Source organism: Porites lutea, chromosome 8, assembly GCF_958299795.1.
Source record: "Porites lutea chromosome 8, jaPorLute2.1, whole genome shotgun sequence".
NCBI lineage: Eukaryota > Metazoa > Cnidaria > Anthozoa > Scleractinia > Poritidae > Porites > Porites lutea.
In genome coordinates, this window is record NC_133208.1 from 33,085,546 (window position 1) to 33,107,384 (window position 21,839).

At 37.4% G+C, this 21,839-nt stretch overlaps 1 protein-coding gene across 1 annotated transcript; it reads right to left on the reverse strand.

Annotated features, from left to right (window-relative positions):
* Nucleotides 1–28: 28 nt before the first annotated feature.
* On the reverse strand, nt 29–18,804 carry LOC140945596 (uncharacterized). Its single transcript, XM_073394609.1, has 17 exons — nt 18,695–18,804; nt 17,509–17,670; nt 16,866–16,983; nt 16,484–16,596; nt 15,557–15,628; nt 15,031–15,255; nt 13,800–13,973; nt 11,528–11,704; nt 9,594–9,725; nt 8,810–9,081; nt 8,233–8,314; nt 6,873–6,980; nt 6,527–6,625; nt 4,119–4,214; nt 1,898–2,026; nt 1,712–1,819; nt 29–471 (listed from the first exon to the last, which is right to left on the reverse strand). Exons 1-17 carry the CDS (start codon nt 18,792–18,794, stop codon nt 359–361), a joined length of 2,280 nt encoding a protein of 759 aa, XP_073250710.1. The 5' UTR covers nt 18,795–18,804; the 3' UTR covers nt 29–358.
* Nucleotides 18,805–21,839: the final 3,035 nt, after the last annotated feature.

Here is a 21,839-nt window from a genome sequence, read left to right on the forward strand (position 1 = left end):
AACCTCACCTGTATATCAATCACACAGCACTAACGACATCTTGTAGACGAGATAACGGGCTATCTTTACAGCAATAGAAAACGTATTGGGAGAACTAGAGAGACAGTTAATATGTAAACCTAAGACGAAGTAACGGGTTTGCAAAGCTTTCTCTGGCTGTTTTTTTTTTTTTTTCTTTCTTTTTTTTTTGTGAGGTGAAGGAGTAAAGTCAATTGCGCATGTCAAATCTATAATTGTCAAGCTTTTGGTTGTACAAAGGATAATAAGACGTTGCTTAGCATTTTGACTGTTTCCTGTGGACATTTTATTTAATTTCCATAAAATAATACTTAAGGTAAAGAAAAAAAGGTAATGCCCCTCAACAAAGGCCACAGCTTCTTCTGCAGAAAGGTTCCATGTAATCTTTATTCCTTTCACATTCTCCATCCTTTGCCCATTCAGGACATTGACGAACATCGTAGTCGCTACATTCTAATAAAGCACACACACAAAAAAACAAGAAGTCATATGATAAAAACATTATTTGTCACTGTTTGAACGTGATGGCATACTAGTTTTATCGTTTGTATCCCTGACCGAGTATTCAGTCACTTTTTTATTGATCACAACTGTTTTCGACCGCTTGACGCCTAACAATGACGTGGTTTGTCCATGAGGGGCTATTAGACATTTTGTTTAATCATATTTTTTTTCTCTGAATTAATGAGGGTAGTGTCGCTCCTTAATAGATTCCCTTTAAGTTTTGATAAAGACCAGATACCCAATATTCATTTACACTGTTGGAAAGAGCACCTTATTAAAAATTATTTATTATAAATAGAATTTAGCCAGTGTTTAGCAAAACCGCGCTCTAAGCCATATTCACTCTAACTTCCCAACCACGCTTTTATCTTAATACCAGTCCATTCATCGTGAATAGTTTCATGACAGCACATGGTGCAAACTAGAAAAGCATTTATCTTCTTAAAATAACCCACTGAAGAAGATATCTGGAGGTCCAAAGATTTGTTAACCTCCGACCGACCAAGCTTATAGCGTGCGAAGGTATTGCTCCATGCCACAAATTCGCGAAATTTTACATATGAGGAGGGGGGCACAAACGTCGAGCCATCAAACGTCTCCCCCGCCATAAGTAAGAACGTCTGTAAATTGCGGCGACTTTATGGAGATTTATCTTCGGTAGTTTTCAAGATCTCTACTAGTTTTAATTGGAATCTCTACTAATTTTAAGGCGTTTTGTTGGAGGGGTCTATTTAGCAGGAGCGTAGTGTCCATATAAGCGCATGCTCCCCGTTTTCTAAGGACATTTTTATCATTAAATAGGGATGACCGATAAATTTTCGGATTATATTGTTGTTTTTGTGTTAGTATTTCCTTTATCCTGTTATTATAATTCTATAACACTAGACAGAGATTTGTAAAATAAACAACTAGCTGCTGCATTTTCCTTCGTATACTTATTACTGAAAATGTCGCGTGGAAAACGCTGGAAGTGGCATTTTCGAGACCCTGAATTTAAAAACTTTCTGAGGGAGCATTCCTTCAAAATCTCACGCTACACCCCTGTTTAGGAGACAACAAATGTAGTCTTTTTTCGGATGAAGAGTAGCAGTAGAAAAGAGGTGGCTTAAATGCTAGAATATAAATTATAATATAATAATAATATAAATATAAATTATAATAATTATAATATAAATTATAAGTTGCTCACCGCATAGGCAACTCTTTGTGCAGTTTGAATTCATGTACTTCGGATTTTTCTTGCACTCGTTCCTTGCCGCCCACAAACGACACTGTTTAGGATTTGAATCAATGCATTCTAAAAAACCAGCAAATATATTTGTAACTGACAAAGATGATGATGATTACTTAAGCCCTACTTTGCAAGGTAACTTACTGAACTGACAGTTTTTTCCAACAAATCCTTCAAGGCATTGACAGCTGTAATCTTCGCCATCGTGGAAACATTTCCCGCCATTCTTACATAAAGGAGAAAAGCTGCATGGGTCATCTAGAAGTTGCATAAAATAGTTTCATTTGTTACCACTTTAGAACAGAGTTTCATGGCACGTGGATTTGTGAGTAAGTGAAAATGAAGGGGAAAATAACGTTTGCGTCCTGGGGCGAAAGCGGCCACGGTAAACAGAATAATCGATAACTTTTTCTTACCTTTAGGATGGCTTTTACAAATCAGTCCAAGGAATGCCCCGGCAATGAAAAGTATAGTAAGTCTGTACATGTTGCTTGGTCACAATCAATAGGCACAAGTTCAATATCTAAAATGAAATATATAAAACCAACAACGTGCTCTTCTAGCTAGAAATGATCAGCCTGTTTGACTCCTTCCCCTCTCCTTGATTCTTTAGCAAAGTCATTGTTCGCTCTCTGATTTATGATGTATTAAGTATTTAAGTCAAACATATTAATGCAAAAGTTTCGTGGCAATCTAACATACAACGATGCTATTGAGACGCCGTTATTTAATTATACCAAGTAAGACAACAGCTATAATAATTGTTACTTTGCTGGCATAAAGCTTGGTTGATCCAAGTTCTTCACGTGTTTCATCTGCTTAGCAGGTTCTCGTCTGAGGCGCTTTTTTACTTAACATGGGGGTACATCATTCAGTGGGGCTTGAACATTACTAATCAGCAGTCAACCGGCTGAGAGAAAATTGAGGTCTTACGGTGACGTTGAACATGCATTTGTGATATTTGGAAATTTTCTATAAAGCGTGACCTTTCTCTAGTGTTAAGATCTAGATATTTAAACATACCTTTGTTAATGTCTTTTTCCTCATTACCTCTTTTGGACTTTAAAGGCTTTTAATTAAACTGACATCAAATACATTGTTGAATATGTAATATGTCGGTTTTTAAGCACCGTCACACTATGATTACCACGACAACTCAGAGTTATCTAGTTATCTTCAGTGGGCCGATTATTCTTCCCCTTCAGGACTAATTAAAAACGTGACTTGGAAGAGATGTTCTTTTCAAACCGTCATAAATTATTTTCCGGTAATGACAGTATTTTAAATCGCCGTTATTTGTAAATTCTAAAAAAAATTAGCGGAGAAATATATGTTGTTATTCAGTGTAAATTTTATTTCCCTTTGTTTCAAACGCTTTTCCGAACATTATTATACCCCCGGCCGCAACCCCGGAAAAAAAAAAAAATAAATAATGAATGAATATATTTTAACCCAAAATTAACGTAAAAAATTGATTACTTTTAACAAAAAGACCATCGATCAAGTCAGGCGTGATTTTTCTGTATGCCTTTATTCATTTCATAATTTCTCATAAATATAACTAAACACTTATACAAACCCACAACAAAGAACAGTAATTCGTCTCGCTGAACATTTAAAGCTATTCTGTGAAAAGATTATGAGCCCATCAATAAAGCAAGCTACGTGCGTGCGCATGCTATAGAGCTGGTCTAGCAGAAACCGCAGCCTTTCTTGCAGTTCACGTACATATAGTCAAAATAGACAGAATTCGTTGAGCAGTAGCCCGCTGACGCCCATGTATTGCAGTCTTCGTTCTTGCCCTTGTTTTTACAGCCTATAAAGTATTTAGAAAACTAAATCAAAATTTCCACTGTTACATGAGCGATTTTCACGTGATGATTTCTTTTAGTGTCTCTTCTTCATTTTTCATTCAAATCGTTATATTGCTTGTTGAATTGCCAGTGGGCTTGTTTTATTGTTTTGAGGAAGTTATTTCGTCATATCATGATCAGTTAAACACACTTGTAAGTAGTTTGTGAGTTTAAATTTTTAGAATATCAAATTATTGGACAATATCTTATCGATCAAACCCAAATTGGCCATTTTCATTCTAGAGATGGATTAACCGTCTGCGGGTTATCCTTTGGATAATTCGCGTCAGTACAGATCGATACGTCTAATATTTGAAAATGGAACGGTCTTAATTTCGGATAAAGAATCTACATGACTTTATCCATCTGTTTTCCCGTCAACTTTCAGTGACGGATTTTGAAGATGAATTATCCGTCTCGGATAGATAAAGATAATCCGTCTTTAGTGTGAAAACTTAAATACTCAGCTATTGACTAGCTATTGTAGGGCTGAGAAACACAGTAGAACTTACAAGATCGGCAGCAATTCTCCAGCATATAAGCAGGATTTTTTTCACACTCGCCATTCTGTACCCATGTGGCGCACGAGGAATGGAGATCCCTGCAACCTGATTTATTAAGTAAAAAAATACCACTCTATTGCATAGTTTCAAACCGAGAGGGGCTGGGTACGTGTCGGTTTATATAGAGGATATTACACGGTGACGTGAAGATATAAATTTTATTTTCGAGTGGCAAAACAATATTTTACGAACGAGCGCAGCGAGTGAGTAAAATATTGTTTTTGCTACCGAGCCGTCGTGTAATGTTCTTTTTATCATATAGACAAAATAATAGAGGGAAATTACCAAAAGAAAATATTACGTCATCGAAAAACGCACGTGTGAGATTATGGAAAATAAAGCACTCGGGTCCCGGATGTAGTTTCTATGAATTTTACGAGTGATATATTTTCCAGTAAAACACTCGTGTCTATATAATAAAATAGGATAAACAACACGAGACCCACAAAGTCAGAAAGCCCATTGGTGCCGATCGGAATAAATATGGAAAAATATTGAAAAAGTTGCAGCTATTCATAAGCTTGAAAATTTATATGAGATGTATGGATTGCTGGACACACCGTCCCAACGTCTATAATTATATCTATTTCGTAGTAAATTTTGTACTTTTTGAATGGCTGTATCTCCTTCAATGTAGGCCCAATAAACATCGCAAAATTTGAGAATGCTCCTGATCTCAGTATGCTCTTTCTGACTGTATGGAAACTAGGCATTACAGTGTCTACAGTGGAAGCTCTGGTAGCTTGTGTACACCCTCAGGACGCGAAATAGGTGTCCGTTACTGGAGCTGACCGCTTATGGTAATGTAAAAATCCAGAGTTTGGGTGGAAGTTGAGAAAAACGGGGTTTTAAGAAGGTGGCCGTAAGTAGAGCCTTCCACCTCTGAGTGTCCGCGAGGAGAGCTTCCACTGTATTAGAAACAAACAAAAATCGATCCAAAGTGAGTCATATATGATAAACGACCTTATAAAAGTGCTATTTGTTTATTTACACTACTACATGAGAAATTTCTGCAATTTGATTGGCTTACAGCATTGGCTTACAAACCTTTTGTGGGTAGTAGTATAAACAAATAATAGCATGATTCAATGTACATGATAATTCAAAATTGTCTCAAATTTCACTCGCCTAACGGCTCGGGAAATTACGTATAACAATTTCTAAATATCACCCGTGGTATTTATGCCAAATATCACTACAAATCATGCTATTACCTATACTTATTTTTTTGTAATGGGACCTCATTTAGAAGCGCGCTAAGGACCGGTTCAGACGCCGAACTTTTCATGAGCCAAACCTAATTCCAATTAAGGCCGACCTAAGTTATTTAGACCAGCTGAATTGATTCAGACGCCGATCTTAAATACAGCCGAACTATTAAATTCAGAAGGAGAAAAATGCTCATTTCGGTCAAACTGCTTACAAAATACGTTATAAGGACCTATGCATTAGGTTCGGTGCATGAAAAATTCGGCGTCTAAATCAAAGTCGTTGCAAAGTCGCTCGAAAGGCGAAATTCCCGGCTGGGATACTGTCGAAAAGAACGGGTGAGCCGTTCCAAATTAAAACAGGCGTCACTAATTGATTCAGACGCCGACCTCTTCGTGTACTTAATTCAATGTATTAGGTTCGGCTCAGGAAAAATTCGTCGTCAGAAAAGCGCCTAAAACCGCTCTCAGGAGCCAAAGGGTTAAAGGCCGAACGGGGAACAGAGAATAGATAACTAGCAATGGGAAATCGTTCAAAGTATACAAAGTACACCCCTTTCTCATGGAACATTTTTCCGCTGGACTATTGAGTTCCAATTATCACTTTCCGCAAAGCTTTTTCCAGAACTTTTGGCGGCATGATTGAAAGAACCTAGAAGAACCTATGTTGCTTATGTTAGATCACTGTGTTGCAAGTAGGCGGTGAGTTTATCAAGGAGTGTATAAAGAAGTAACGGCGATAAAAAAAAAATAATAACAAATAAATAAATAAAAAGAATAGGTGATATCCAACCTATCCAGCTGAAATTATCTCTCTTAGATGGTTGTATCGGTTCTCCATAAAGACTTAGATTACAAAGTGAAGAAAGCTTATAAATAAGTAAAAGCTAGAAGTTTGAGGTTATGCCGATTGATCAAAAACAAATCTGACCTTCCAACAAGTAAATAAACCATCACGCTCGATCAGTCCAATGAAGTTTTACAATCGTGATTGATCCATACAGTCTATCATTTATTAGTGAAGAATAATAAGGTAAGGGGAGAGGAGGGAGGGCTTTTTTTTTAAGAGGGGACTTAATGGAGGATTTAGGGTACTCATCTAAGAAATAAAAACAATCAGTAGCATTATGATAGGGTGTGGCAACTTACGACAAGACTGGCAGCAATTCTCCAGCATATAAGCAGGATTTCTGTCACACTCTCCATCCTGGGCCCATGTGGGACAAGAGGAATGGATATCCTTGCATTCTAATTAATTGGTGAACAAACAGAAATGTATTTACATGAAGCCATAACTCGTAATTTGAAACGGATACCGAAAACCGCCTCGGGAGCTTTGGAGGTGGACCATTTTTCCGGAAACTTTTCAGTTGGACTATTAGAATTCCATTTATCTTTTTGGACAAATTCTTTAAGAACTTTTGACGTGATAGAAAGAGTCCAAAATGTTCATGCAGGTTACTGGTTTCCGTGATTGACATGGTAATTCACTTACCGCAAACTTTGCAACTTAGTTTGCAGCTAGCCAACATGAAATCTGAGTTTTTATCACAAGCTCCGCTCTGCTGCCATGTCGTACATCTCGAATCATCGTCTTTGCAACCTATTTGTTCACACAAAAGTAAAAATACGGAAACGTTTGTATACTTTACCATCAGGTTTAATAGTCTTTTACGACTTTAAAACGAGTAAGGGATGATGACGATGACGACGAAGAGGAAGAGAATAAAAAGAGAGGGAAGGGGAAAACTAAATTAAATTTATGATAATCAACAGATGATGTTATATACCCTTCATTCATCGATCTGAAATTGACTTCATTCAATTATTGAAAATTTAAGCAGAAAATGCCTCTCAGACAGTAGAGTTGTGGAAAAACAAATGAACCAAGCATCAATTCGCTTTATTTTGACGAAATTCGATTACCAACCGGAAGTAGAAAATTAAAAATTAAATAAATAAATTTTAGGAGCCACAGATCATTCAGTGTAATTCTGGTCCTCAGGGAGGCTAAATTTTCATAGCTAAAAATTTGGCCGCAATTATGTCTGTCAACGATTGCCCAGTGCCAGCACTGCATCCAGTCACTTTTTGTTGTTTGTTCGTTTGTTTGTTTTTAAAGAATCATAGTTGAAAGAGACACGTTCGATAACTAAAGAGTAATGGGAAACAATTGAGCAGGAAAGCAGTCATCTAAAAATGCCTCAAAATTGTGTCTATTCTTCGAACCCGTTGTTTCTAAACTACCCAATAATCAGGGGCACCCAACGGCAATTTTCGGGAAAATATCTGTTCGGAAGAAGATTTGAGAACTAGAATTTTCGGAGCATTTGTTGTAAAATTTCTTGCTTGCCTGCCTCTTCTAGGATTTTCGAACATCTACAAAATGGTATAATTACCCATTTTAAACGGATATTTACCCTAAAAAAGGCCACCTAGAATTTTCGGGAGCCTTTTCCTGGCTGAAATTTTCGAAAAGGTCAGTTTTGATCCCTATAATTTTCGGATCACTAGACTTTCAGCTAGGAAATCCGAACAGATGAAAAGGTTTTAGGGGATAAAAATATGCCTATATTTACCGTTTAAACACTAAAATACGTTCAACAATGCTATGTTAAGTAGTTTTGAACTATATCCTCGTTGGGTGCCCCTGAATAATTCAAACCCAAAAACCCAGCTATCTGCCAGTCAAACAAGTGATGCAATAATTATATTCTTCTTATGTTTTGTCAAACCTTCCGATTTGTCGTTCTGATTTTCTCGTTTTTCTTAAGAGTACTGAAAAATAAGTGCTTCATTGTGAAGGCTATTATGTACATCTGCATCTTATAAATAACCATGCATGATATGCTTACTGCAAAGTCCAGGATCTATATAAACATCGTCAATAGCGATGTCGGAGTAACCGTTACTCGCAATGGAGGCTTCAAATGTGAGCTGCAAAAAATGGATGCATACTTTTTAGTTAACGCAGATTTTGCGAGCAAATCTGAAAGAAAAGAGGTTCGACAGTTTTTTCATCGATTGTATTCTTGACTTTTTAAACTGAAGATTATCTACATTATAGCTGAAAGAGCTCCTCTGAAAACCAGTGTACTATTTAGCTGTTGATGGCAATTAAACAAAGGGGTTCATTGACACGTAAGCGTCTTAGCCGTTTTACCCTATGATTCCAGTTTCGACCCATGCAAGGGATTCCAATACAGTCCTTAATTTTGGACACCACACCGCTGATTCTGGAATCTAGGTACTAGATTCTAGTCTTTGTCAGTGGAACGTGGATTCTGGATTCCAAGCGTCCAAGTCCAAGTACGATTCCGAATTGGTTGAGCTGCAAGCCAAGACTTCCGGATTCAACGAGCAAATTTTTCCCGTTTTGGGGGTCCTAATCGCACTTACCCCCGATCAGATAAAAGACGGAGCATAACATACCCTGTACTGAAGAGCGGTGTTAATACTCTTGGAAAAGTTCTTCCAGCCCATGCCCTGGTTTCCTTCTTTGTAAAATAGGAGATATTTCGCTCCACCATTTTCTGTGAAGTGAACCATGAGTTTACCCGTAGTTTTTCCGTACATGTTGTAATGAAACTGAAGACACTGTCCCCCAGTTATTGGATTCAGCCATGGACTCTCTAGCAGGGCGTTGTCGCCCGCTTGTGCAGGACTCGACGATTCGACATACAGATAGTAACCAGCACTATTCCCTTCAAAAGGCAACAGAGAAAATATATTTGATGATAGCGATACTTAGTTATCTCACGTGGACACCGTTTTAGATAAAAGCTAGTTAATACAGACGCCTGGTACTCCGCCCAATACGAAATATACCTTCTGCGTCATTACAATTAAAATAAAATCAAATTTAGTTTAAATTATTATTTCCAGAAACTTCCAATGTTTAAATAAATGTTTTTGATGGCCATAACAAATTTAAGTGTCCTCATGAATATAATTTCGCCAGAATAAGTATCAGGCCTCTACATTTATTTTTTCAAAGATAAAGTCCTAATTTGAGATTCCTAGCACCCTAGTCAATCATGAAACAATTACAAAATGTGATCCTTCGTATTATTTGGATGCTTAACGGTCTACGATTCACCCTCACAACACACTGGGCGTGTTTAAAGTCACGAACATGCGCATATCTTATAGGTAAAACAAGGCAAGAATCAACTGAGAATATTTTCGCAAATTATAGTCGAGAGTACAAATTTACCCAAAGTATGATCAGCGTTTGGCCCAGTATCCACAGTCTTTGTGAAGCTTTGGTGTCTTTGCCAGTTCAGTTTGTCGTTGTTACTATTGTACCACATTCCAAAGCCATTTTCAAAATCCGTGTCATCAGGATCTCCAAATGTGAAGGAAATAAAGGGTTTTAAAAATAATAAACAGCAAGTCAGCGTTACTTTTAATTATAATTTATTTATTCGAGAGACAGTTGTCAAGATGATTGTAGGTATGAATTGGGTACAAAGACCGAGTTTGATCGATATTTGATGAAAATGCAACAAGAAAAAATTACAGTCTCAACTCCCTGTAAGACAGACACCTAAGTGTGTGCCTCCGCTTCCGGTTTTAGGCGCAATTTGATTGATTGACAGTTGAATGAGCACGTGACAATGAGTCATTTGCTTTGAGAACAGCTGAGTTAATAGTTCTGTGTTTTATCGTGTCGATTTCTTGACAAAGTTCCACCTAAAAGTAATGTCCGTCTTATATAGCGAGTCAAATAAAGAGAATAAAGAAAGGCAAAGAGTCTATTAGAACCTTTTTACATGGAGGTGGGGGACCCTAGGTAGGTGAGGTAACATGTGTCACCCCACCTATCATGTAACGTTGATCAAATGAAAATGAGAGATTATATGGACAGGCGGGTTACCCCACCTAAGCGGGTTACCTCACCCACCTGGGGTACCTCACCTCCATGTAAACAGGCCCTTGGAGGAGTCCTTTAAGGGAGAGTCGACTGTAAAAGAAACTTAATTCAGTACAGAAAATTGTCTCCGAGACGGACACCATTAAAAAATGAACTGTAGAAATTAAGGTGATGATCAATTCTAGGTTTTGTTTTAAGATTTAACCATTTTTAAGTCTTAAGAGTGACCGACATCTCTCTATTATTCTCCTAAAGTTATCACACATTATCACAAGGTGCACGTGATAGCATTTTGTTTTTGGTCAGCGGCACTCTATTCACTGTGCCGCGAGATTTTTCCCGAACCTGTCCACATTCTTGGAATACCCGTATTGTACCCACTAATATGCAGGGTATGTGGCCGCGAAGGCCCTGGTGTTGAGTTTAAGGTCCGTCGGATGTCACAGTTATTACGTGAATGCACCCTGTGCAAGTGACGCAACAATCATTACATCACGTAATTCAGGTACACAAGAACTGTACTAAATGGGAGATTTTTCGATTCACCTTTTCGGCCTGGAATCTATTTACCCAGGAAAATGAAAGTAGATCCTGATCTCAGCTTAGTGCGGGACAAGTTTTCGGTAAGGCACGAGTGCTAGCAAAGTCTAGAAATCGATGTAAATTAAGTTTATTCAGGTTTTACTACAGTGTATAGTTTTTTATATTTTTATACGTTTCCAAGCATTGTACCATTACTGTTTCAATGTATATCTAAGCAACTTCGAATAAAATCGTTGAATTAAATATGCGTCTTCTTTACTGTGTTGGTCAATCCAGTTTTCATGAACGGCAGTGATATCCTTTGGTTGACACTGGAACTAAAAGTGCTCACACAATTATGAAAGCGGTTTTCATAAATCACATCTTCGCCTGCATTTCCTGGCCCGGGTTACTGCTAGTTATAGTTGGTTCTTGTAGAATTGTGATATCCCGTTACGAGATTCTAAGGAGCTGCTTAAGCTAAGGAAAAACCATCACGTGAAACGGCGAATATTACTCAGTTTAACCAGATAAGTAAAAAAAAATTCATCCGGAACCCAAGAAAATGTTTTGGACAAAGTGATAGCATTTCTCTTTTAGAGAACTAAATTTTACAACCGCAGCAGTTTTGATAGCCTGAGTTGCGGCAGCGGGACTTGTCACTTAAGACCCAGAAGGATTTCGACTGTCTGCGACGCAGGCTACAATTTTGACTAGTCTGTCCTCATTAGAAAAAAACATTTTACACTTACCAAGGAAACATCTCTTCATAGCACAGACTCCTGTCTCGGTTGAGGCTCCTTCACAAGTCTTCCCACCATGCAAAGGGGTTGGATTGTCACACTGTCTTGATCTTGTTCTTTGTCCCTGTAAGCACGTGACACTACAGCCCGACCAGTACGACCAATGACCCCAGTTACCGTCCACAGCTGAATTCCAATAAACATTTAATTGAAATAATAGTTTATAAAAATAAAATACCAATAATAACCAATAACGGTTAGGGAGTGCGGGGGAATTACAGGCTTCTGGTCGAAGGTCAAAACGCGGTTGGTTATATTAGACGCTGGTGCGTTGCGTAAGTTCACCCGATAGAAGGGCAAAACGAACATGCCATTAGATCGCGTTCTATGCATTCCAATCCTTTTTTTCTTAGTAGAAGTCCAAGTGAATGCTGGCTATATACGTGCCAAGCATGCCTAACAGTAACCTGGAGATAAGGATTGCTGGCTGATCAATTTCAGTTTTCCGCAATTAGAAATGAGGAACAAAGACTTCGATGCGAATTGAGAAAATCATCGCAGCTACGTTTTGGAAGCAACTTTAGCAACTGCAAAAATATGGAGCCAAGTTGTTGTTGTTGTTTTTTTTGTACGGGAATAGACCACTACAGAAATTACCATAACATACCATAATGCTCTTTCTTTGTCAGCCCAAAATTTTGCATAGGCATTATTTTCAGTCATTCTTGGGGCCATTTTAACTCTAGACTGCAAAACAGTCCGTATTTTTGCGTATTCAAGTACTCACCAGCAGTCAAACAAAAGGTCTGGAACGAGGCTCACACGCCCTACGAGCGTGTGAGGCTCACGCGTTTAGCGCACGTAAGACTCTTACGCCATGCTTTATCGATTTCTTTACCTATTTTGAGAAAAAAAAACCGACTGTTTTGCAGTGTATTTCAACTCCCAAGAGAAACTGAAGACAATGCTTATACAAAATTTTGAGGTGACAAACAAAGAGCATTATTTGACAGTTATTGTATTTTCTGTAGGGTCGACTGAACCCTTGACCTTTGTGGTACTCGTACGTGCAGCGTGCTACCAATTATTGACCACTCCAGAAAATACTATTAACTACCATAATGCTCTTTGTTTGTCACCCCAAAATTTTGCATAAGCATTGACTTTAGTTTCTCTTGGGAGTTAAAATGGCCACAAGAGAAACTGAAAACGATGCTTTTGCAAAATTTTGGGGTGAGAAACAAAGAGCATTATGGTGTGTTATGGTATTTTCTCAGGGGCACCCAACGAGAATGTAGTTCCAAACCACTTAAACATAGCATTGTTAAACGTATTTTAGTATTAAAACGGTAGATATAGGCATATTTTTATCCCCTAAAAATTTGTCATCTGTTCGGATTTCCTAGCTGAAAGTCTCTAGAGATCCGGAAATTATAGGGATCAAAACTTACCTTTTCGAAAATTTCAGCCAGAAATTCTTGGTGAGCTTTTTTGGGTAAAAATCCGTTAAAAATGGGCAATTATACTGTCTAATTTTTAGATGTTCGAAAATCCTAGGAGAGGTAGGCAAGCAAGAAATTTTACAAAATATGCCGAAAGTTCTAGATCTCAAATTGTCTTCCGAACAGATATTTTCCGAAAATTGACGTTTGGTGCCCCTTGTTTTCTGGAGTGGTCAATTGGGTAAGTTCAGTTCGATCCCTGCACAAGCCTACATCCTTGGAAGGCTTTTTTGCAGCTGCAAAAGTTTTAACTGCGATGATCCTCTTTGCATTTAAAACATTATTAACATTGATTATAGTGAATTTGCCATGTTTTATGTCTAGTTGCTATTGGTTAAAAAATGAAGAATTCACAGCATGCATTTGTAAATGCAAATACATAAGTCCTTTCTGCGGCGTTAAATTGCATTGCATCTACTACTCTATCTATCTCATTATCACAGGTACTCTATTCAACGTAAAAAGATTGTACAACTGTGAACACCAAGCTTTTTCGGTAAGAAGGCTAGCTAGATGTTGGCCAATAAGTATTTTTGCGCTTTTATTCCGATATTTCATTGTTAGTTAAATTTATTGGATAGTGAAATATAACACGGAAATACCTCATGAGGGTGAGGAAATATGGCATGTCTAAAAAGCCGTACGCTATACCATTTTTATTAGACAGTATAGTTAGGGGCCAGTGCCCTGACTGGCATAGTTTCCCGTGGGAAGGCGGGGCAAATGAGCTCCTTAATGGTCAACTTATAATTATTCTTAAAGAGAAAATGGCAGCATACCATAACATTCTTGTTGTGTGCATTCAAGGCTTTGTTTTTCTATTCCATAGCCATTAGTGTTTCCTCCACAAGACAGTTGATTGCCGCCGTGGTAACAATATCGCTCCCTGGTCTTTTTGCAGTTTGTGTCGCATGGTGTGTAATCTGTCCAGGAGGACCAGCCAAACTGAGTCGCTGAATTAAAAGAATTCGAATTTATTATCTTCGATAATATTACCCTTGACCTCTAATGATAAGAACCATACTATTTAGGACCATATTAAATGACTTGGCTCGACTGTAGGGTCGTTAAAATATTCTCATCGACATCATCGGAGATTTTTCACTTTATCTAACAATTGCGCAATAGGAGTGCCTTTGATAACGTGGAGTATCCATCATGATTTCGTTCATAAAGATTTTAAACTAGGAAAGTAACGGCTTGAATACACTAGTCCTTGTATACTAGTCCTACGCTCTACAAACATTCTCTACTAAAGCTTAGTGTTATTTCTTCGTTTTATTCGAAAGTACTAAGGTGGTGGTCAACTAAGAGAAAGCTGTCGCTACTTTGAGAAACACACTCATTTTATAACCCGTACTGTAATTATTTTATTTTTGTAATCATCTATTTTAGTTATATTTTTCTTTCTAAGTTACTCTCTGTAAATAGTGTGAGCTAGTGTGAAATAACTGGACCATCATAACACATAGTATCATAGTACTCAGCACTAAATTTTCTTGTTGTTCGGCACACTTCTTTGCTTGAACAAGCATTGTCGTCATTGCTATCCGGGAAAACTACAGCTACTGTATTAAAAAAACTGACTTTATAAGGCTACCACAATTTATTTACTGCTAAACCAGTGCCAGTAGTGTCCAATGCAATGTGGTCCACAAAGTTGAAAATCTTAATTGGCCGAGGGCAAACCGGTTGGCTTGTTACAAGCGTGAATGAGGAGATGAACTCGAGTCTACCGAGAACAAATAAGTCCAGCTAGCGGCAAGGTTGGGATTGAACTCAGTATCTTCCAGTGCTCCAACCGCTCCTGTGTTGGAGCTTTATATTAATATGGGTTAGGGTTGTTTCATTTAATTTTGTTGTTTTTTCCAATACATTCTAAACAATTTAGGCTGAAATTGCCCTGAACAAGGAACTTCAGTAACAAAAAGTATAACATTTCAGAAATTACGGCGTGAAAGAATCTCAACTCTTGAATTCGACAAGGTCATGTGTGTATTCCGAACTTACTTGAAATACAATCGTAAAGGGCATTTATTTCAATGATGTCTTTTTGACTCAATCTTTGGTTCGCAGGACCAAACTCAAACGCCCCGTCACCAATCTTCTCAATGGTTGGCAAGCCATTTTTGGTAAAAGCTCTCCGATCATAGTGCATTATTGATTGATAGTCATAAAGCTTTCCCAGATCATCAAGTGTTATCCAGCTGTACTTGTGGAACTGATCAGCGAGCCCTGTTGAACAAAATTGAATTAGAATGGAAAAGAAATTGCATTATTCGCAAATAATCAGTATTAGTGTTGAAATTGTTCTTTACGACAACTATCCTTGAAAAGCCGGGAATGAATCCTCGCCGATCTTTATCGATCTTTAACCTTAACACAAAACAAAAAAATCGCAACTGACAGCCTACATCGTGAATAACGTAGCTATTGGCTAAGGAAAATGCACTGAAAACCAATGTTCACTTGACATACCAATAAATATAACAAAGGATATAAACTACAAAATCTTGGAGATGTAAATTTCCCTTACCTTCAAGAATGTTGTCCCAATTAATCATCACATAACTGTTTCTATCTTTACGTGACTGTTCATGAAAAAATCCTTTTGAGGAAAGGAATGTAAATAAGTTACTCGCTAACTTCATTTCTGTACATTCCCATAAAACAAACATATCAACAAACTTCTTTAATTACTCATTACATAATTATTTTGGAAGAAAAAAAAAATGTTGTAAAATATAATTTATCATGATACTTATCAATAATCACGGCAATATCATAGGAAACGGATAAGCCAGTATGCACTTGTATATGCGAGGTATATACGCATCAACAGTAATTCAACAAGAAAGAATGGAGATATCATTAGAAAACATTTAACCACCGAAATTCATGTAAACGAGTTCAAGGGGACGAGTGAATTACAATTCATGTGAGTTATCGTTTAAAACCTTAGTCATTATACTGCAAGTATTGAAGTCGGACTTTGTTATATTTAACAGTGAAGAATTCACCTTCACCGTTTTCCAATTTAGCCTGACTGCAGATGTTGGTGCACGATGACCTCGAATCATAGAGATGTATAGTTACGTACACATATAATTGAGAGCCCTTATTTCATATCCAATATGACCACTGGAGAGAAGCACGATCAGAAAAAACGAAAATCATGGACATCGCGTTAGTGCGAGGTGCCATCCCCACCCCTCCCCACCCGTTCCTCAAACCCAAGGGGTGGTTACAGCCAGAGAGTAGTTTATTCAAGTACATCCCATAAAGGGTCAGGTCCCATAGGCCCATGGACCCATAGATTGTTTCGTCCTTTTCCGATAAGACTAGAATGGTTAGTATTACCATTGTTATGTCCTTAGTGAATAATCAGTTACGCTTTACGTCCCATATAGTGTCCATAAATTACATAATTAATTATTTGGAGTTAATGACGTCTGTGACTTACCAATGGCATGCATGAGCTCGTGTATAATGGTACCCACGTTATTGCAGCCATCTGCCAACGAGACCTTCTGGTAAGCTGACTCGGCATACCTGACCCCAACTCGGCTAGAACACCTACGATAAAACAGAGCCATTCAACGGTAAGAAAGAAAGCTACACCGATAACCGTTATGTTCGCGAAAACGGTCATCTAGTTTCGGTCATTTTCTCCCTTCCATTACTGAGCAATTGAGTAATTGATTTAGTGAGCAAATAAGCAAGTAATTAATTAATTAAGTAAGTAAGTAAGAAAGTATTACCTACTTGCTTACTTACTTACTAATTAAGTAAGTAAGTAAGCAAGTAGGTAGGAAAATATATTTGCGCAGGGAACCATTACCTACCCGTAGTCGTCATCGAAGAGAATGTAGTTTGGCTGAGTGCCGTCATATGGAACAAATCTTAAACAGGTGTTTTCTTCAAAGTTTTGAATAGCTTGATATAAGTTAGTATATATGTGCGCTGAAGAGTAAACAAAAGCAGTAAATACTTGTTAGAAAATAGTTTGTCTTATAAAGAATTTTAAAGTCCTATTAATAGTTTTGTAATGTTTTATACCTCTTCGCATACAAGTTCCTATCTAGCAAAGAAGGAAACAAAATTAAAAGTTAGATCTTTTGATATTTTTGCAGCAACTATTATACATCGCCGGGTTGGATAAGGCCAAGATTGAGGGTTATACAAAAAGGAGTTTGAAAACAGGCGTTGCCGGCTTCCATCTTTTCTCATTCATATCCAGTCTACTTCTAAAATTTGATAAATCTTTCAAACGCCATGCAAAGCTAAAGGATATCTTCGAAAAGTATTGTACCCAAGAAAAAATAAGCTGATTGCATTCAGTGGTTTGAATTCCTAAGTAAGTTGTTCAATTGTCGCATAAAAAACAACAGAAACAAATCTCTTGGACAAATAATATAACTTAACCCTCATCTGTCCCCTCCCATCAAACTCTTTTACCTCTTCAACTCGATCAAGGGCGTGTCTTACCCATTTTAGAGGGCACAAGGTAAGGGATAATTCTTGTTTTCCAAAGTAGTTTCTTTTCTCTGACAGCATTCCTCTTGTTTCTCGACATATTAGAACCGTGCAGAATTTCCTTAAGTTCCTGGTCTAGGATGATGTCTCCTTGATACAGACTCAAATGTTTATCTAAAGGGAAAACAAAACGGGATAGTTAGACAGTTTTTAGAAATTTAAAAAGCATTTGAATTTTGCTAAAAAGAAAACAAACACTAAGCAAGTATATTTAGCTATATTTACCTCTTAAACTTTTTTTCCGTCGAGGAATCATGCTACTTGGTATCCATTAGGTTCATGTATTACCCTTTTTAAATATGTTTTAGAACTACATGTAATATTTGTCTACTCATTTCTCGTTAATTGATGGCACGTTATTTTTTTTTAGGCCCAGTTGAAATGTAGAACTTTTTATATACTGAAATGAACTTAGTTAGTCGGACTCGATTCCTTTTCACGATGTAAAATGGTCTAAATACTTTCCAGTGAAAATAAATTATTAATATAATAATTTATGCATTAGGTTCGGGATATGAAAGTTCGACGTGTGAAACGAAGTCGTTCCACAGTCCAGATTCTCATATGGATTATTCGAAATCTTTATTCATAAGTCGACACAAATTAGATATGTCGCACTTAATTTTGATTCAAACGTTGATCTTTTCATGTCGTACTTAACTGAAGCGATTAGGTTCGGAACATGAAAAAGTTGGATGTTTGAACTGAGACTAAGAACGACACTAAATGAAATTACTTTAGGCTTGCATGTACACGTATTTTTAGAGGCTTTCATGTTATGGCTCAGTAAAATCGTATCTACTGGCAATTCCACAACTAACCGCTTTTACATTCTTGCCGGCAAGCAAGTACAAAAACAATTCCCATTCTTGCAAGGAAAAGGAGGCAACCTGTCCATGTGGTAGAGCGTCAGAATCAGCTTCGGAAGGCCCTGAGAAAAGAGATCAAGACCCGCTCCAGCACCATTCCACCTGCTGTAGATTTCTTCTGCGTAGTCCCGAGTGTAGTCCCCGGCAAAGCTTTAATATAGTCAAGTCTATCAGTGCCTCTAGGAATATTGGATTTTCATAACCCAATAAAATAACTATTTTGTGTTTTAGAAGCCCGTTTTTAATACATTAGAATTGAATTTTCTTACTTTCGTTGTTTTGTTCAAAATCCCCAAACACATTCCCACGCCTCTCTTCCGCTATGCTTCTTTTGATGTGTTCCATGTTCACCGCAAGAATCCGTCCCATCGCCGTTTCATATTCTGGAAAAGAGGTCACGACAGGTATTAGGCACGTTTTAGAGCTCAGTATTACGAGATTTTATTTATAAAAGAGGCAATTGTATTCCCGAGCTATTTTCAAAGTAAAAGATTGAAAAATAGAAGAACTGGACAATTATGAGCCAGTCCCAGACACATGTGGGCAAACCTTGTTGCTTTAAGCATGGGTAAAGATAAAGTCGTGTAAAGCGACAGCGTGATCGTTTGAGGCGTGCTTTTACAGATATACCGGCTTTCATTTCAAGTCTAACGGCTATACACATTTTGCCTCGCCTCACATCGAATTGACTATGCACATTGTAATAATTCGAATATTAACAAGTACATGACAAGAATATGTGATTCTTCTGTTGTTGTTCTAAAATCCTCGCTTATCTATGCACATCTTCAGAAAGAGCAAGTTGTCATTCACTTTCTTTTATTTAGGGGTCATACTAGTTAAACAGAAATGCTTGCTCAGTAGGAAAAGGAACGATAGAAAATTCAAGCAAAAATAAAGGAATGAAAATACCATTTTCCCTTTCCAAGACATACGATTGCACGCCATTAGCAGCGAGTAGTAGGCAACCAAAGACCCCAAGAATTTGCAATTTCGTCATAGTAGTCGTCAGTAACTTCTTCGCTTGAGGTGCCTGGAAGAAATGCTTTTTATCCCTCTCACACAATCAAGACAATGATCAAACTAGTAATTAAGTGTAATCTAAGATCATATAGGTCAAAAAGACTTAGAGAGGGCGGTCTGTTTTTTCACCTTTTTTTCATTTTTAATGTAAATAAGTGCAATCTCTTCATAAATATTGTCCTATTAGTAAAATATTAGTTAGAAATTTCGCAATCTGACTGGTTATTACTAGCCATAGATAGCAAGCATGGCGAAAAAAGTTGTGGGATTTGTCTTGTAAAATTTCGCAAACAAAAAAGAAAAGGAAGAAGAAAAGAATGAATCTCGATTCTTACAGAATTTAAGTCTGTTAAGTATTATGTTTATGGTCCCGTCCCATAACTGTTATTAGAATACAGAGAAAAGTATTTTTCACTGTGAACTTATCAGAACGAAAACATATGTTCTTTGTTAATATTTCTCGAACCTTTTTTTTCAATTTTCATAAACAGGAAACGTAGCTGTGTAAATAAGTCTATTATTTTATCGCTTTTGATTCGATACTTGAAAACCGTTATTCAAACGTATGCACACTAATTATCACAACTTACAAAAAATGGCTTTAACTTGAATTTTAACTCAGAATACAACATACAAACGACGGAGGTCTCTTAATAATCCGTGCCTTATTAACGTTAACAGATATATATTATTTTATAACAACATAGCATTCCGTGTCAGCCTCATAGTTTTCTAGGCGTTCAGGTCGTGGGAAAGGCATGAAGAGATGTGAGCGGGAAAAATAGTGAGGGGTCAGCCGCTCTCTGAGTTGGCGCGACACTTCACGATCTTATAATTAACGCCTGGATTGTTTTTCTGTATGAATTTCATGAATGCCGAGAGTGCAAAGTGTAGTATACGTACAATGTGATTCCAAGGGCAACATGATGGTATAGCTTTTTAAAAACAAAAACAAAACAAAGCAAAAAAACAAGCATTTCTAGACGGGGGTGGGAGTGAGGAAGCTAAGAATATAAACAGTCGAACCCCGCTATTTCGATGTCCTAAGGGAAATGGAAAAAAGTTCGAAATAGCAGGGTTTCGAAATAACCGGGGAAGCGTAAAGGGGAAAGTTAAATCCAAGGGAATTGGATGTTCCTTCGAAATAGCGGGGACTTCGAATTAACCGAGTTCGAAATAGAGGGATTCGACTGTATTAATGTTTTGCAATTAACCCAAGATGCTTCAATTTGCCCAGTTTTTTTACATTTAAAATTTGATCTGTTTGTTTTCTTTCAACTCTCTCTATATGTTGATATATATAATTTCATGCAATGATTAGAGCGCAAAGCCGACGCGTGACAGGGCAACTATCTGAATAAGCTGTGTCCATTTTTCTTTTCAATATTTTTTTTTTCCTAGTCTTGCCTTAATAAACATTTCCTGTGAATACCGTATCTTAAAATAGCTCGCAAATCCTATGTTTGAGTGTATCTTCCGTTTATCTCAAGTACCGTTCTTAGGGCCTGTTTACATGGAGGTGGGGGACACCAGGCAGGTGAGGTAACCCGCTTAGGTGGGGTAACCCGCCATGTGTCCATATAATCTCTCATTTTAATTTAATCACGTTTACATGATAGGTGGGGTGACCGTCACATGTTACCTCACCTATCTGGGGTCTCCCACCTCCATGTAAACAGGCCGGCCTTATTTTCCTCTAGAATCGTCCAGAATCCCTAGTTCATAAAGGATCCCAGAAAAATTTTCTGAGGACCCTTTAATGACTTCGAAAATTCCAGTCCCTTGACTTGATGCAACCTTCTACGGTTAAAATAGAGTTACTGTAAAATAATTAATTTACGAACAAACATTTATTTTGCTCTTGTAGTTAAAGAGGAAATTGACTTACGTCACTCATATTTACTGTGCATGTGCCCAGAAACACTCATCTCACTTTCAGCACGAGAAGAAAAACTTCGTATCCCCGCGCGGCCATGTAATGTTCTGTTTATTTTATAGATACTGATGAAATTCCTACATAAAACACAACTTTTTTGAAAATTCATTTTCTAAACAGCAAAATAGTGCAATTAAAGTGGTCACCTATCGCAGAATGCCTGTCACAAAAATGTTGTCGGATGTAAAGTTATAAAGGAGAAATAAAGAAAATAATTGGCTAATCATGTTAGTAACCATGGCAACACCAGTATGCTCACACGTGATAGATAAAAATAGTATCTTCACTGTGCGCGATGAAGATATGATTTTTTAGTAAAAGGAAAAATGCTGGTATTTCATCAGTATCTATATAATGAAATGTATTTTTTATCATGGCTTCAAGTCTAATGATATAGTAGACGATCAATAACATTAGCCATCACGAGAAATGAGTACACTCTATAACACTGATGT